At 34.4% G+C, this 17,831-nt stretch overlaps 3 protein-coding genes across 7 annotated transcripts; 1 reads left to right on the top strand and 2 right to left on the bottom strand.

Annotated features, from left to right (window-relative positions):
• Positions 1–5: 5 nt before the first annotated feature.
• On the bottom strand, positions 6–1,283 carry LOC136409781 (lipase member H-A-like). 2 transcript variants are annotated; one of them, XM_066391561.1, is made up of 6 exons: positions 1,193–1,270; positions 966–1,133; positions 727–908; positions 503–655; positions 319–447; positions 6–264 (listed from the first exon to the last, which is right to left on the bottom strand). In XM_066391561.1, the coding sequence occupies exons 2-6, from the start codon at positions 998–1,000 to the stop codon at positions 47–49; spliced, it is 717 nt and encodes a 238-aa protein (XP_066247658.1). In that variant the 5' UTR covers positions 1,001–1,133; positions 1,193–1,270; the 3' UTR covers positions 6–46. The 2 variants fall into 2 exon arrangements, with proteins under 2 accessions (XP_066247658.1, XP_066247657.1); XM_066391560.1 differs by having other exon boundaries at positions 966–1,283.
• Positions 1,284–2,315: 1,032 nt separating this feature from the next.
• On the bottom strand, positions 2,316–7,445 carry LOC136409820 (phosphopentomutase-like). The gene is made up of 11 exons (XM_066391622.1): positions 7,420–7,445; positions 6,425–6,609; positions 6,209–6,361; positions 4,893–5,061; positions 4,251–4,603; positions 4,019–4,150; positions 3,367–3,575; positions 3,153–3,303; positions 2,948–3,095; positions 2,673–2,893; positions 2,316–2,503 (listed from the first exon to the last, which is right to left on the bottom strand). Exons 2-11 carry the CDS (start codon positions 6,604–6,606, stop codon positions 2,413–2,415), a joined length of 1,809 nt encoding a protein of 602 aa, XP_066247719.1. The 5' UTR covers positions 6,607–6,609; positions 7,420–7,445; the 3' UTR covers positions 2,316–2,412.
• On the top strand, positions 7,147–14,848 carry LOC136409822 (START domain-containing protein 10-like). 4 transcript variants are annotated; one of them, XM_066391625.1, is made up of 6 exons: positions 7,147–7,268; positions 11,979–12,101; positions 13,473–13,665; positions 13,721–13,853; positions 14,028–14,295; positions 14,349–14,848. In XM_066391625.1, the coding sequence occupies exons 1-6, from the start codon at positions 7,194–7,196 to the stop codon at positions 14,394–14,396; spliced, it is 840 nt and encodes a 279-aa protein (XP_066247722.1). In that variant the 5' UTR covers positions 7,147–7,193; the 3' UTR covers positions 14,397–14,848. The 4 variants fall into 4 exon arrangements, with proteins under 4 accessions (XP_066247722.1, XP_066247721.1, XP_066247724.1 ...); XM_066391624.1 differs by having other exon boundaries at positions 7,159–7,254; XM_066391627.1 differs by lacking the exon at positions 7,147–7,268 and adding an exon at positions 8,582–8,743 and having other exon boundaries at positions 14,349–14,847.
• Positions 14,849–17,831: the final 2,983 nt, after the last annotated feature.

Below are 17,831 nucleotides of genomic sequence, written 5' to 3'. Positions count from 1 at the left end.
GTTTATTTTTCAATCTTCATTCTTCTCTAATCCCACACCAAATTCTTCAAAGGAACGGCTCAGAACGGTTAGTTTCAAAATAGAACACCCCTCGGACTGATGTATCTACATGTTCTCCAAATACTGCGACTTGAAACTTAGTTTTTTTAGGAGTTAAAAAAACATTAAATTCATCATCCTCCTTAAAGTCAACTTCTGAAGCTTCAACTTTCTTGTTAACGGATTCAATAAAAATCTTGGTGGCACGATGATGGTTGCAGTTTTCTATAAAATTCATTAAAATAGCCGAATCTTGCGAAGTTATTCAAATTCATTTACCGTTTTGGTCGTCATCAGGACACCCGGGCTGATTGGTGCCTCCATTGGGATAAAAGTCCACGTGACCACATGGATAAGTGAATCCATAAATTTGGATGTCTGTATGGACGACATCGACAAAATTTGCATCTGAAAATTTACAGTACTTAGGTAAATAAAAATGTGATTGTCTTTATATTGAAACCTTGCTCATTGAGACGTTCTTCTTCAGTCATGCTTTCATTTGACCACGAAGGTCCTGCGGGATCTAAACCGGTAATCCTGCCAATCTTCTTGCCGCTTTTCTTTTTATATGCCTTTCCGATAAATGCTGCTAGTTGAGATCCCAACGAATGGCCTATCGAATGTTATATTAACAAAGGAAATTTTCATCAAGAGTTAATTTGACTCAAGAATGTAACAACCCACCAATCAAATGAAGGTTTTGGGACGGAACGCCACATCTTATCAAAAAGTTGGCAATAAATTCTCCAACTGGTTGGACATTGGCGCAGGACTGTCCGTAAGACATATTTGCGTATTTTGACCAGTCAATGAAAATAACGTTGTGATTGGCGTAAGATAAATATGCGTCTTTAAGTGGGTTGAACCTTCGATATTACAAAAAAAAAGATATATCCTTGGGTAAATTTTACTATGGATCTTACCATGGGGAAGCGTCACTGGAGGCCCACCCATGCATCAGAACTATGGTTTTTGCATCGTTGCCAAATTCAGCCAATTCAATATTTTCTTCCGTTAAAATGGTATATTTTGGGCTGCTGTTTTTGGTAAACAATTTGTAGGATATTGAGCTTGGATCAATTGCGCTGGGTCTAGAAAAATCAACCCTTGAAATGTTACGATAATGCGATTTACGATCCTGAGCCATTACGAAAAATTATAATAATTAATTCGCAATATACATTGAAGAATGATTGCACTTTAGTACCTACACCAGTTCCCAGATTAATATACAAATCATTCGCCAAGTCATTCGTCCTTTGCAGCATATAATATCGTTTGATAAGATAATATTATTAGTATACCTGTTTAAAGAGGAATTTGTTTAAATTCCTTTTCTTTTAACCAAAGCAAAGATCATAGGTTTACAATTTTGAAAAGCGTTTAACGCAAAATTCTGTTAGACAGGTACACTCATATCGTTTTACTGGAAGTCGCAAATCTTGTACTTTATTAAAAAGCATTATATAAGGGTCAAATTATTAATGTGCTGGTAACTTTAGCTGCAAGCTAATAGAGCCTAAGTATTTGTCAGATGATTTGTTTCCATGGAACTTGTTTGATGTGAAAGTTAACAGCACCCTAATAAGTTGTCCCTTAAGAATAAGTTAACATAATTTGAGAAGAGGTGAAATTTATTGCTGTTTTCAGGTCTCCTTTCGACACATATTTTTAACATTTCTCTTATGGGAATGCAATTGAATTTCTGTTCTAAATATAAATAAACATAGTAAACCCACTTTGCCTGACAAGACAAACAAGGCAAACAAGACAAACAAGACAATCTCGCTTCCTCTTCCTCTCATCCAATCTACGGGAGCATTTTGAGCAAATCTAGAATTATTTCAACCTCTGTTTCAATTACTTTTATGTAACATTTGAGTAAAACAACATACCATTAGAGAAACTATTGTAACAATGGCAGAAATACCAAATGGTCGATAGCCTTTTCCTTAGGGAATAAAAATTGTTTATATGTATGTATATATAATATATACATACCTACCAGAACTTACCAGAACCGCAGTTACGCAAATGCGGATCCACCATCATAGAGTTTTCCATGGAGAAAACTAGTGCTAAATAATGTGTTCTTTGTTACCGAGTGTCAATAAAGTAGTATGGCACCACCAGGGCCGTCGTCACCAAATCCGGTGCCCTGGACGAAATTTTTTATCACCGCCCCCTTACCTCTAAGAAACACCGCCGATCAGGAAAGTCCGCCGCCTAACCTTCATTATATTTTCCAATAGAAAACGGTGTCGGAAACTTAATACATATATGGATTGTTAAAAATGAAATACTTTAAAGTAATACTAGTATATTTTTTATATTTAAATTCATAAGATAGTATAACCATGTTTCATTGGCCTATAGTAAACCATTTTCAATAGGCTGTAAGAATATTGCTAAAACTTCATCAACCATTAGATTGAACGTGTTCCTGATTGTTTTCTCATCTCTGCAAATTAAAATAAATCATTCCTTAATTTATTTTATGCCCTATTGGATCATAAAGAGCCCTTTATGATGCTCTTTTGTGAATGTAAATGTATACATCAATATGAAATAGACAATAAACAGGCGTATTTTGCTTTCATATGACAAAATACCATCAAATATATACATACTTTATATCAGAATCCGCACATATTTCCGAATAGTATTTTATTTTATTCTCGGTTCCACTCGTCCTCAAGGTAATAATGAAACCATTATCAAAAGTAAACGTAACCATTTCTGGCGAAAGAGGCAATTTGGCTTTCTTATCCGGCTCACTGCTATCATATCCAGTAGTTAGATCTCTAACACATATCACTTTATATTTATCGTTGAGGATCCCACTGGGATACTACATAGATTAACAGTTTGTATAACGCATTATCAGATTAAAAAAATTTCTTACAGAACTGTTTCCATTAAAATTCCGAATCCTTTCAAATATACCTTTGATGATTTTATGATCGCTGCATGAAAAGTATGCGTTCCTGCATATATGATAGCCATAAGTATTGTATATTTCCTCCAGCTTCTGATGGACTTGTTTTCCTTGGCTGAAGAAACGCATGGTACTGCTCCAACAGGTTGGATAGTGAATAATACAAATTTACCTATAAACGAACGAACATAATGTGGTGTAGTGGGCAGCAGCAGAGACTCCATCTTTATCCAATATTTGCGGAACACACATATATCCAATTTCGGCTTCGTATCCTAGCAAGACCCTCTTGTGCTGCTCGTGAAGCTCAATTACTTTATTACCTAAATAGATTGACTTGATTAGAAACGTTTTTTTTGCCACGATACTATTTAATTCATACCCACCCATCCACTTAAATCCCGTCAAAGTTTCCAGGAAGTTAAATCCGTGTTTCTTTGCCATTGTCTTCAAAATCATCGAACTAACAGTACTGGACATCATGTAAATATTTTCCATTGCTTCAGTCGGATTTCGGATTTGGTGGCAATAGAGCATCCACCAGCCAAATAAAGCCCCTAGTTCGTTCCCAGTAAACACCCGCCAATTGCCTGTTCTAAAGACAAATCAGAACGTTTATTGTTTGGAAAATCCCAAGGGAATTTGTGTGTACCGAATGTCCTGTTTTCGGTGTATTTACGGGGTATGTCATTTATTATTTCAGATATGAGGATGTGGTTCATCGCGAACGTTGCTTATTTTTTTGCCAAACGAACGAAGGAAAGCACATTTGTTATGGCCATGAGTCATTGTACCGGGTGTTTCAAAATTAGATTTAGAAAAAAATAGGTAAAAACTTCATATAAACATAAATCGGCAAATAGAACCTAAGAGAACTAGATAGAATCTAACATTGCTCAATGGTGTTGGGGTGTTGAAGTCTTGTCAAGTCAAACATTAGATCCCGCACATTTCATCTCAGGTATGGTGTTCTCAATGGGTTGTTCCAATTTGTTCTAAGTAAAAAATCTCATTAATTAAACAGGAAATGTTACCTACACTTTATTCTTTTCGGCGAAAGCAAAGCGATCAGCATCTGGATCATTTGCAATCACCAGAAGGCTTCCATTTTTGTCTGCAGCTTTGAATGCTAAATTTAAACAACTCTCTCCCTCTTCAGGATTTGGAATTCTGAAAAATAAAATATTAGCAAAAAACCTAAAATTTCTCTTAAACTTATTCTCATAACATAAACGAAATCCAAACAAATCTACAATATCAAACAATTTACTTTACTGTTGGAAATTCCGGATCTGGATCTTTCTGCTCCTCCACTGGTAACATTTTCACTCCAACAGCATCCAGAACACCTTTAATATAAGGATATCCAACTCCATGCATCGCAGTATACGTAAAGATTAGTTCACTTTGACGATTAACTTCTTTAAACGGCTCCAAAATGGTACCAGAAACCAGTTTAATGTAATCTTCAGTCAACTGCGCCAGAGGATTAGATATCAGTGAAGTGGATTGCAAAATTGACTGGTCCCAGGAAGTATGCCAAGGCTCCAAATTTTCCAAAATTAATAACTGAATTTTCTTGTCTACAGGGTTGATTATTTGGCAGGCATTTGAGTCGTAGACCTAAAGAACGGGATTGCAAATCCTTGTTATAAAGACGAAATTGATAGTCTTCATGATCACCCCACCAACCGTTTTAATGCAAATTTCTATAGAATCCAAGAAGTATTTTTGGGAGATACATAAATGGTGAAAACAGAATGATTTTTTTTATGTTACTTACTAATGAGTATACCCAGGATAAAATTAATAAACTCGGCTAATTAATGAATATTTAAATAACCTGTTAAGTAAATAGCAATATACTTGAACTATCTATTTAATGGAACACAGATGTACTATACATATTTACCTTATATCCATTATCATCTTTTGGATTATGGGATGCGGTAATCATAGCACCGCCAGCACATTTAAATTTTCCTATGGCATAAGAGATGAAAGGAGTTGGACATACTTTTCCTAATAACTTCACTATGTAGCCGGAATGTGCAAATACGGATGCGGTTAATTCAGCCCACCTGTGAAAAGGGAAACTAGAAAATACCTATTTTCCAGATTTTTATTAATTTAAGGTTTCAGGGAAATACCGGGACGCAATGGTTGCAGTGCACCCAAAACATTGGAATTCTTTAGTAAATAATTATTTATTTAACAAAATGAAATCTAGTCTTTTTCTCATTAGTTGGGATTGAGGTAGTACTAGGGGTGTACTTAGGCTTCCTTCTCCCTTTTTTATTTTGGGTTTTGAAAGGCAGATTTGGTCCGATTCGAACTCTTGCGAGCTTATCATCACATGTTTAGTTTGAAACCTAGATATACAGGATGATTCAGAACTAAGAGATTAAACTTCTAGGAACAACAATGAGAAACTTTTGAATATAAGAACCCACATCCGGAAATTCCTCCCTAAAGAGCTACAGCTTTTCGATATTTTTAAATACCTAAGTGAAAAATGTGTTTTATCGAATTTTAGTACATTCTATTTTAATTTGTTTGTACAAAAATAATACTCAAGTAATTGTTAAAAATATCTTCCTTAAACTTCATCATTTCAGACCACATTGGATCGGCAAAGATGGTCCAGTTCCGTAGCCCCCTAGGTCCCGATTTAAAAGTATTAGATTCCCTTCTGCGGAAACATATAGAGTCTCCGGTTTATGAACTGCCAGTGAAAACAGAACAAGACCTAATTGCATGAATTACTGCTACATTTGAAGTTATTCAAAACGATTATCAAATTTTTAGCCAAGTCAGCAAAAATCATGTACGTCATTTAAATAGGTGCATTCAAGTTCAAGAACATTTTGAACAATTACTGTAGTATTATTTTGTACAAACATATTTAAATGAAACATACTAAAATTTTATAAAACACGTTTTTGTACTAAACTGTCTTAAATTATTGGCCATGGCACCTTAAAGAGACATTTCGGGACATAGGTTCTTATAGTCAAATGTCTTCTATTGTTCGATTGAATAATCCCTGGAAATTTGATACCATAATTCTGAAACGTCCTGTATATTTTCCAGAAATAGTTACTAATTTAACAATATGTTAAATTAAATTAAATTAATTAAATAGGTATATGAATATATCGTTATTGAATTAAACCTCTAGGATAATACCAGCATTGAAAAGCATAAACAAACTCATGGTAAATTTACCTTCTGCTGTTATGTCTCCCATCATATCCCACCACAATCCCGTTATTCTTAAGTAGTTGCTCCCTTTCGACTTCTAAGAATTTAAGCCAACCCTGGGCCGTTTGTATAATGACCAAATCGTTGATATTGCCATACCCCAAGCCCATTTTACCCCTAAAATAAGGAGAAATGTAACCCTAATAACCTTTAAAAGGAGCCAGTTTCCTTAAAACTAACCTCAGCCCTGCCGTGCCAAATTTTATACGACTAACCATGATTTTCTCAATTTGTTTAATATCCTTGGCATCGATTAGTTTTTGTAGAGCTGCTGTGGTTGTTTCGTTTTTATCCCACCTAATCCATTCATTTATTTTCTCTTGAAGCAGAGGAGAAAGTTCCATATTTGAATCTTCTGTCATTTTCTGAAATAAATGGGTCGAATATATTATTCGAACTTATTTAAATTTTGGGTCCCCCTTGAATGCAAAAGTTTTTCCCTCATATAAATAATGAACGGTAACAGAGCGCCCGAATTTGATACATGAGTGAGGCTAAAGGTTCAGTAAATGTCAATCTTTTTAGCAATGCGCTAAATTTCTAGCCTTGCTCATGTGTCAAATTCGACAACTCTGACTGTTTTTTATTTATACAGGGGCAACCACCTGCATTCTATGGCAAGCCAAGATTTTTTATAACTCGGAACACTATATATATGTAATTTACTACACTTTTATTTTCTATTATATTTAAATACTTTTTTAGAGGAACGATCACTCTTTTCAATTAAAAAATCTATACCCTTAGAGCCCTATCCAAGCCAATCAATTGAGCCACCTAACACCTTAAAGCTAGCAATCAGACAAAATTGGGCACATGTCTCCAGCTTAATTATTTTTCTGTTTATCTCTCCTCACCATAAAACTTCACAATCAAAATATATTTGTTTAAGTTACAGATGGGATATGGGTTAATTGCTCTAAATGGAACAAAACATATTTCAAGCATTATGCAGTGCACGAGAATTAGTAGCGCCGGAAAATATATCGCTGCGATATGTAACTTTTACGGTACCTACATTATGGTAAGTCTCAATGAGATATGTAAGAAGTTTCCAAAACCATTTGTTTAGATGAACCACTTCAACACAATTTTATCTGTTGAAAATCAAACGGCTCAGTTACGGTTTGTGCAAAATCAGAAGCGTATAACAGCAAAACTTAATTAAAACATACTTCATTTGGTCATAGTTTTCTGGTTGCTCAACATAAACAATTATTTAATCCTTATAACGTTTGTTTGCCTAACTTTATTGGTTCTGTTATCTCTAAAAGTAAGATAAATAGGGAGTTTAAAGCGCTCTGCTGCTGGTTCCATAAAGCTTTCGAGTGTTTTTCCTATTAGTAATGAAGATAACACAGAATTCCTTTGGGCTTAAAAGTTTAATTGCTTAAACACTTTGAGAGCCAAATTACTGAAAAGCTGGCAAAATTTTAGTAAAAGTCACCGGATCGTTGTGGCATTTCTGTTGAAACTATCAGATAAACTTGCCACGGCTTAAATAACTCGACATTTGGTCAGTTAATACTTATATTACTAACTATTTACTTATCAAGTGCGAGAAGTAATTCTTTACCGTAGACTACCGCCAGAGTCCTATAACGAAAAATGATAAGCAGAGAAGTTCGGTAAGCTCTGAAGTGGTGCAAAGCACAAATTTCCCCACTCGATAGCTAAATAGTTGTTTCAAGCCACCATAGTTTGTCTAAGGCGCACGTAAACGTGCGGCATTCGGCGAATCCCAAATAGCGAACAGTCGGCGAAATATTTACGTTGCCTCTTTGATTTGTAATTTTTTACTGACTTCAGGGGGGCATGGTGAAATTATATTATGAACAATAAATATTTCTCAGAAACGACGCATCTACACTAGTTGGCCTTTCTATATACGTATTTACCAAAAAATTAAAGAATGGAAGGTCTTATCCATAGAGGATAATATCCATAGAATAAATGAAATTCGGGTACATCATTGGTTAGTTTTGCCAATACTGATTTCCCTACAACTTTGTTATTTAATTAACGTTTTACCGTAGCTTTCCACGATAACATACATCTCTATTCCTCTTCGCACCTATCTAATCACATTAAATACCACCTGTTATGTGGCAGTGAGTTAATTTTCTAGTTGACAATTTATTGAAAATGTGTTGCATGTGTGTCAAAGACCCACGGTTTCGCGACTCAAAAAGGTTAAGTTTGAGATAAATTTTCAAGTGTAAATATCAGTTCCAAGGAATATATAGTAATAAAATGGTGTTGTGGAAAATGCTACTCACGTAAAAATGGAAGAAAAACCATAAGGTGTGCAATGAAATACCTAAAAAATTGCCACGTCAAAAGCTCTAATAAAAACTATTATCGATAATGCTGTAAATCTTCAATTTAATCAAGACTTGCTCAACATCATCGGATAACTTCATACATACACAAAAAGACAATCAGATCTATATTGGATAAAATGTTTGGCAGGCTGAAATTTTTGGTAATAAGTTGTTGGTAAGAGTAATAATTGTATCATATAGTTAGTATTGGCTTTGTGGAAGGGCAAAGTTGGGCGACGGCCTAGGGCGACCGACCAGTAAAGGCGGCGAACTTTCTTGGTCGGCTGTTTTTCTTGGGGGTAGGGTGATTAAAAATTTCGCCCTGGGTGCCAGCCTAACTAAGATCGGCCCTGCATATAGCAGAAAAGATTATTTTTCATTTCTTACTACTTATTTAGGACCAAATCTAAATTCATCTCTTAACATCACAAAAAAATTATTTCATTTATGTTCCATATGTTACATATCGGAAGGAAAGGTCATATCTAGACTTAATCCCTATTAACTGATATAATTATTTTCACCTTGTTTGAGATACTACTCTGTTTTTTCATCTATAGGGTATCCCAAATAAAGTACAAAAATTCTCAAAACGCCATTCGAGTCGAAAAACAGGGGTTCAAGAAAAACGTCTCGTGAACAAATTGTTGAAGAGCTAATACCGAAAGTTGCTTTAGTACAACAAATGGTAAGATGGATTCCTCATATATTTCAATACTAATTCAAAAGGTAATTGATATATATGTATATATAGTATATATATTCTTTCTTTTTGTATACGTGTATATAAGTTTGTATTCCTTTTGCATACGTAATATTGTAATACCTCAATTCATTTCCCATGTTTTTTCCCATTATTATCATTATTTTAATTAATAATTTACCAACATTAATATTGAAGATCTTTATAGAGCAAAAAAAACATTCGAATTGGTACGATATGTCTTCAACGCTTTTAAAAACTGTTCTTAAGTGATTCTCGTTAAATACTTAGGAGAAACCCGATTTTTCAGCCGGACAATCCATGTATTATTGTAATTCTGGAACTGTAACTAATATGTACTCGCTGAAGTCAATACAATCCATGAAATAACTGGAAAAGGATGCATATAAAAAATGTATTAGATCCTACGTTTTATGCTTTTTCTGACGTCATCTTCTTAAGAAATACTGACGTAAAAAAACGTCATTGCTCCTAAGTATTGCGAATACTTCGTTAATCCGCCTCCGGAAATTATATATAAATAAAACGGAAGACACACTCCTTACAACTTTAGGGTACTCAAGTTAGCTATCGAGAATAAAGATATCAAAGTAACTGAATGATTATAAAGAATGCACATATATTTACATTTCATGGTGCATATTGTGAATTTATGAGTATTTGATCATACGATAGTGAGTGATAAAGCAAGATTGATACGCACATAGTGAGAGGACTCACCCCCGCAGGGAAATTCGCTTTGATTGACATTTTGATACAGAACAGTAATTATTGTTTTGTGTTTATGAGTGCTTACTGCCTGATTCGCCTCTGTGCACGTGACTGGAACTGATTATCACGGATTTAAGGCATTTTGATGACTCAGAGAAATACTAAAATGTAAGCCATAATTTATCATTTTATTAGATATTAATTATTCTTCTTCTCCTTCTTATTATTATTATTTTATTTTATCGTTTATAATGATTAATCAGCCGCATACTTTCAGGGTAAAAAAAAATCAGAAAACCGAAACAAACACAACTGAAAAATTTAACGGTACAGTCGATAATTAATGATCGATTTTGTATACATTATACAAACGTATTAATAGTAAATCTATGGAAAGTAATAATTATTATAATAAAAATATGATACCTATTCTTCTTCTACTTCCCTCGTATAAATAAAAGGACAATCAACCTTTGTGGACACAATACGGCATGACGCAATGTAGGCGACCGCTCCAAATTTTGGCCTTTCCACCCGCAATCCGCACCGCGACGCCAGACGGCGGCGTCGGCGCCGTTTTACACGTTTTCGTCCCAATTTCTGACGTCACTCGAGTCCAATCACGTCGCTTATTAAAGCTGCATGACTTCGAATAAACCTTCCATGGTTTAGCTTACTCCAAAGTTAGATTGGCAGTAGGCTAGTGCGGGTGATAAGATGTGATTTTTTCCGAATACCGATCTATTATTTGTACCTCAAGGTGTAATCTCTGCACCAATTGTGAAATTACCAGTTAGATCTTTAATTTAAAAAATTCTTGGTAGTGATGTGATAGACGAATTGCGGCCGATATTTCGTAAAAAGAAAAGCGGTTTCAGCAAAAACTTTCTGATGTGACAAGGATGATTTAAAAACAATGATCAAATTCCAATCAATTTTCTACGAATTCGCTTTTGATATTATTAACAACAGGGTTAACAGTGGTAAGTTTAGTAAGGAAATTAATTAACAATTTAGCCCACTTTACTAGCGAAGTCTTAAAAGCTCTCGAGCAAATTTAGATGTTACGTAAACCGGAGAAGCACAAGATGAAAATGGAATGTAATAGAATTACGCATTTTATGTGTATAGGGGGCAGGTATCTGATAGCAAAATAAGCTACGTTCAATAAGAATATTTAAGGTTTAAATAAATCGTATACACATATAATTTTTTCACAAGACTTAACTATAATCTAATGAATAGAGAAAATAAGCGAAGACAATACCATGTTGCTAAAGCCTTGTCTTTCATCATTTAGAATTTGGCGAATTTAGGTACCCGCACAACTGCTCACTTAGTGTGGTAATATGGGTAGCGAAAGCTATCTAAGACTGCATTTTCGAAAGTTTAATTGCTTGTCAGCTATTTGTAATTATTTTTGATTTTTTATTCAATTTTTGAAGCCCCATGGTTTTATCTTTCTTCAAAAAGTGCCTATAAAGAGATAGTGTATATTCTTATTCGTTTCTTCTCGATTATTTCAGAAACCAGTCGGAATTTCCTAAATTTTAAACCGTACTTTCGTTCCCCTTAAAAATATTCAAGTGTGCCCCGGCAACACAATTGCATGTCATTCAAACCGTATTTACCTCACCATATTGAGAAACTCAAAATTCAAACTTTTACGTACGCCTTTGAACTCATGAGATCGCAGTAACAATTGCGAATTTTTTTTAATTTTCACGTAATGTTTTGTTCGTTGACCTCACCTCTCTCTTTACTTTCAAAGACTTTTATCACGTATATCTTTCATATAATAAACGTAACAAATTCTATCTGATAAAGCTTCAAATGTGTACCTCGTAAAAAATATGGTGTAGGAGTTAAGGGTTCGAAGGAAACGCAATTGGCCTAATGCCACTCAATTCTTTGAAAACTGCTCAACTGTGAGCAATAACGCATTTTGATAACTGGAGTTTCTATTTTATTACAGAATACAATGGAAGTAGGAGTTGTAAAGATCGCAGAAGACAACGATTTCTGCACGCTAAAATGGTTAGTGGACGACCACGAGGGATGGAAGTTGGAATACGATAGCCATTCGGAAGATATAAAGGTAACTGCTCAAGATGCAAAGGGATTTCGAAAATGTTTAGTAGAAAACTGCACATAGAAGTTCAGATTAAATTTTCTATATTTATCAATTCACTGTCTGCCGAGCAAAAAAACTTGTTATAAAAATACAACTGCGTTTCGCAACAATGATTTCCAGCGTGATGATTCAACCCATGTTTAAAAGTTCCTTTGCACTGAAACCCATAATAATTACGCCATTTACCAGCATTGTTTATATAACATGATAGCGTAAATAACGTTCGGATATACTAATAATTTTAGCGTGTCTGAAGGACGAACTTACTTAAATGTAACATGAATTGAACGGACATTAGAGATGCTGTACAATTTTGTATTATTTTTTATTTTTCAACGTTTGTGAGTGGTTTACTAAAAATACTGACTAAAAATTACATGTGAATGAACCCAATTAATCGTTCTATTTTTTTATCCTCTAGCACTCATTTGTACCACCCTGTATATAACTTATGACCCTCACGTCTTAGATCCCCAGTGTTGCGGTCTTTGGGATTTACATTTAACGTTCGAGTCATAATGATGTACTTTACATGTTTCCCCCTTTTCTTCTATGTCTTCCTTCTATACCTTTCCCTTATGTTAATCAGGGCTGGAAACTGAAGCTATCGGCAGTAGTCACTGAAGCTTCAGGCTATGTCTCTTGTTTCGTCAATTTTTTACGCATAGTCGGATTGGTTACTGCTTGCGTGAATATGCAGCACCCTGCTGGGACAAATCGAGGCTAACCAAAAGCATCCCATGCATGACATTCGTTCTCCAAAGATGCAGTCAGTCGCAGCGACATTCCAAAAGACTAGTTTGTTAGGAAAGCCATCGAGACACAAAGCCACTGAGGTCATGAGCCACTTTAATAATTGATGATCAGTGGTCACCTCGACTAACCACTATAGGAGCACATTCTGAGGGATTTCTGGATGAGTTTCTGATGGACATGCAAAATATTTTGAACAGTACTCTTGATGCATCCAATATTAGTACAGCCACGACATACATTGGCTGTTAGTTTTGTGATTCGCTGGGAAGGAAGAATTTCGCTTTAAAGGAAAATGTCAATTTTTAGTGGTGAATTCTCTACAAATCTGATGAGGGGGTTTACCGCATCCAAAAACGTGAAAAAAACCTCATTAAAAGCACGCCACATTTATACGTACACCTTTCTTTTCACGATAATTTTAAAGTATCTTTTGTCTTAGATACTTTTCTATCAAAATATTTATTAAATTAGGTACCTGGAGGTGTTTCCAGAACAAATCGCCTGAACTACCCAGATACTTTTCGATGATATCTCACACAGCTCTGTGTATATTAAGATTTTTCTAATCTATATTCATAGGTATGGACCAAAGGAACTGCAACAACGAGCTTCAGAATGGTCAAAGTCCACTCAGTATTCAAAGACGTAAGTGCCAACACGATGTTCGATGTACTGCACGACCCGGACTACCGCAAAAAGTGGGACGAGCACATGATGGCCTCAATTGAAATCGGCTATCTAAATCCGAACAATGACGTTGGATATTATGCCCGTAGGCTCAAATACACTTTAAATGTCTACTTCTCTAAAACTTAAAAAAATTTCAGTATCTTGCCCTGCCCCTGTGAAAAACAGAGACTTCGTCCTACAGAGGTCATGGCTTGACTTGGGAGATGAAAAGCTGATTATCAACCACTCAGTCGACCACAAAGATTACCCTCCTCGAAAAAGTTTTGTAAGGTAAAAATGGCGACATTTTTTGGCCCATACAACACGCTTATGACCAATAAACCAAAATACTATAAGACTTTACTAACTTAGAGACTTTACCCTGAAGATAGAGTTCATAGAAACCAGCTGAGCAACGCTCTGACTTACGATAAATTGGACATTTCAAAGAAATTTGTCTTTCAGGGCCGTGTCCTATCTAACGGGTTTTATAGTGAGGAATAGACATCCCGGTTGTTTCCTCGGTTACATCTCACAAACGGATCCCAAAGGCAAACTACCCTCGTGGCTGGTCAATAAAATAACGCAAAAGTTTGCCCCTAAGGTGGTGAAGCAATTGAAGAAAGCCGCAGAAGGGTACGAGCATTGGAAAGCTCTACAGCCCAATCCGAAGAACAAGCCTTGGATCTATCCGGAGCTGACTTTAGAAAATCCCAGAATCAGTATTGTGGATGTAAGTGAGTCAACGTGAATAACGAATTGAAATATTAATGAGGATTATTTTAGTGTGTGAAAGTTGGGGAAGATATAGAGACTGACGAAGAAAACCGATAGTTGCAAGTACGGCCAAGGAAAGAAATGCATTAATTATTTCTTGTACATCGTTAAAAAGATAAAGCAGTATTGGCTGCCAGAGGGTACTTATAACATTAATTTATAAAACTAAATTTGATTAGAACTGGTGCCTCATAATAAACCATTTTTTCGGTTCGATTTTTCTCAAGTTTTCTTTAATTTTTGTGCCTGCCTGACAAAGATAAAATTAATATAAATAATATAAAACATACGTAATGTAAAAATCAATGTGTGATAAGCCACAACGTGCCGCGCGATTACCGAAATACGAGCAACGATATGTTTGTGATAATGACGCGTTGTGTAATCAAAAACGACGTATCTAGGGCTAGAACCAAGCTCTTTGTTAATAATTAAGTAAATTTATTAATTATTTGAAATGAACTATATTATCTCTTAAATTAGAATATTTAATAAATTATTTTCAACGTATCGACATGGGAGTTTTGTCTTAATCAACGTAAACTCGAATTTAAAAAATCACTATTCAATTTCCCTTCTTTTGTAAAAATACGGAAGTCGGCATTGCACTACTTCCCGTAGGTATCCAAGATGCTACAAACTCGGAAATTCCCAGAAGACTAAAGGACAGGAAAATATCGACTTAAAAAGAAATAGCTAGTGGTCGCTCCTACATAGAATCAATGGAACTATTACCCTCAAAAAATATTAAAAAATTAATAAGAAAAATACGGTATGTGTTTTAGATATCTGGTAGTTGATAGACAAAAATATATTAAGTAGATTATCGAAAAACTAAAAAATATTACCTGCAGTGGCGGCCATATCAATAACACACTTCTAAATTTTACTCATTTTTATCAAAAGTTAAACAAAATCGTGAAATGAAGGTTTATCGAAAAAGTATTTGGAAACAACAAAAGAAATATGCCCAAAAAAAGGTATTTTTTTGTTGACTTGTTGGTTCTATTTTACCATTTGACTGAATGTACATACACGTTCTTTCTGCGTTCATTTATTTTCTCTGAAAGAAAATTAACTAGCAAGTAACTCTATTTGTTATTTAAAACATTTAATTATATATTTTTTTAATGGGTAGAAAAAACACTGCAGTCCAGAAAGTCATTCTTTAATAATTGAGATGCAAAATGAAGACATTATTATAACAGAAATTAGAGTCTAAGGTGCTCAAGGAAACTCGTCTACAGTGCGATAAGTCTATATACACATGCAGACAGTGGATCAAATACAATTGGAGCACCTCCAAAAAAAAAACACAAAGAGAATGGATAAAATTATTCAACACACAAGCAAAATAACTCCTTTTTTTTTTGCTCAACAAATTAGGCAGCAAATTTTGAAGCATTACTAGCTATAGCCTATAGATTTGTTAGTTAGAACCATAAGATGTAAATTAAATGAAATAAACCTTCGTAGATGCATTACTAGGAAAAAACCACTTGTATCCAAGAGAAATCTCATAAAATAATTACTTTTAATTAAAGAACATCTACCTAAAAATATAAGTTTTTGGAAAAACGTGTTATGGAGTGATAAATCTAATTTAACCGATTCGGAAGTGATGGTAAATGCTATGTTCGTTGTCCTCCAAATCGTATCCATGATCCTCAATATATTGTCAAAACTATGAAGCACAGGGGGAATTGAATGGAAATTGAAATGACATCAATCCATAATAAAATAAAAACAGTTTTATTTTCCAAATTTTTTATGTCCAAATTATGGCCTTAATAAAGACAACCACTGAATCCGAAATAACGGAGATCTGCTAAAAATTCCCCCACGAAGTTCTCAAAACTAACACATCATTTTATCTCTTGTAATTCCTACCAATATTATTGCATTATACCAATTCTAAATGATAGTATATCTGCTGTTCATTTTCTACCTCTCGATTTTCCCTGCCTACAAGCTACTTGGTGCAATCTACTATTGAGATTTCCCTTGTTTCAATCGTTAAAAAAAAGTTGTCAGTACTCAAAAAAAAAAAAAATGTCAATCATTTATCCCTCGATAAGACATAGGTTGTACGACCTATCAACTAGCTTCAAATAAAAATTTTTAAATTTATTCCCCCCTAATTAGGAGCATCAAAAATTTATTCTTAGAATACAATGAAAACAAGCAATTTTTTAAAAAGGTATATTTAACTGAATCACTGAATGTATTTACATATATATTCCCTAATTATCCCGTTTGCTCTGATGTACCACTGTATACATTTTTTTTTATTTACACAATTTTATTTTGTAAATATATTATCAAAAGCGAAATTTTGAAGACAGTCGCCTGAAACAAACTGACGTGGGTTCTCTGTCAGTAATGTAAATTTATCGTCAATTATGTTAGTTAACTTCCCAGATATGACAGGACCGTTTTTACAAACTAGTTTTTTTACTGATACAGAAGTATAATAAGAATAATTACATTGTATGGTTACTTGTCTAATAATGATCTGATCTTGTCATGAAAAACAGTTTTATTGAGGTAAATGCAAAATCAGCATTTGCTTGGTTCGGCGGAACTCACGCAGAGCTGTGACTTAACTCGTTCGAAAAGTAAATTTCTAGTGTGCTGGTTCCACAACATTTAAAAAAATTAATTATTATGAAAAAAAGTAATAGTCATGAGTTCGATTTCTTGTTTTCTACAAGCTAGAAACCGCAATTATCGCGTTATAAAAGTTTCATTAAAGTATTTGTCATTTTCTAGTAAGGGGTTTAAAGAAGGCGTTACCAGATTATGTTTTTTATTTCTTTTCGAGTTTCATTTCATTTACCGAATTAACTTTCCATATCTGCAATATGAATAAATATAAAAATTCAAATACATACAATATTAGTTCGTGTTGCATATCGATCGCTTTTTATGACACAACCAATGAGCTGTACCTGTGCAAAAGAGCGGGCTGTAAAGTTTTTTGTATGTTTTCGTACCGCTATCATTTCTTAGATGATTCAGTCGAGCTTCAGCGTGGTATTAAAGATGTTCGTAATACAGAATATACTAATAATCGGGATAATCAGGTACTCTTTTCCTTAAAAGACTCATGTGATCCGATTAGTGTAATTGATATTTAGTGAGTGAAAGTAGGAGTCGTGTAACTGTGATTTAGTGAGTAAAAATAGATTTATCAAAAATGTTTTTTCTCCTCTTGTGGTGAAAGTGGAAATTATAATGACTCTGCTGTTAGTACTTGGAGGTGAGTTCCTCCCTCAAGACTAAATACAATAAGGTCTCCTCCCATTCATGTTAAATTGCAACGTCGAACCGCGGTATAGAATGGGAAAATGTAATAGGATGATTTCAATGGATTTTTATTCTACCTAACAGTGCAGCTACATTACTATTATTGCAGTTGACACAGAAGCTTTTGTCAAGAAAAAGCTATGACATTAGTACAGCTTCCATATAATTACATCAACCAGTGAA

This window comes from Euwallacea similis, chromosome 7, assembly GCF_039881205.1.
Source record: "Euwallacea similis isolate ESF13 chromosome 7, ESF131.1, whole genome shotgun sequence".
Taxonomy (NCBI): Eukaryota; Metazoa; Arthropoda; class Insecta; order Coleoptera; family Curculionidae; genus Euwallacea; species Euwallacea similis.
This window is presented reverse-complemented; position numbering and strand designations above follow the sequence as displayed.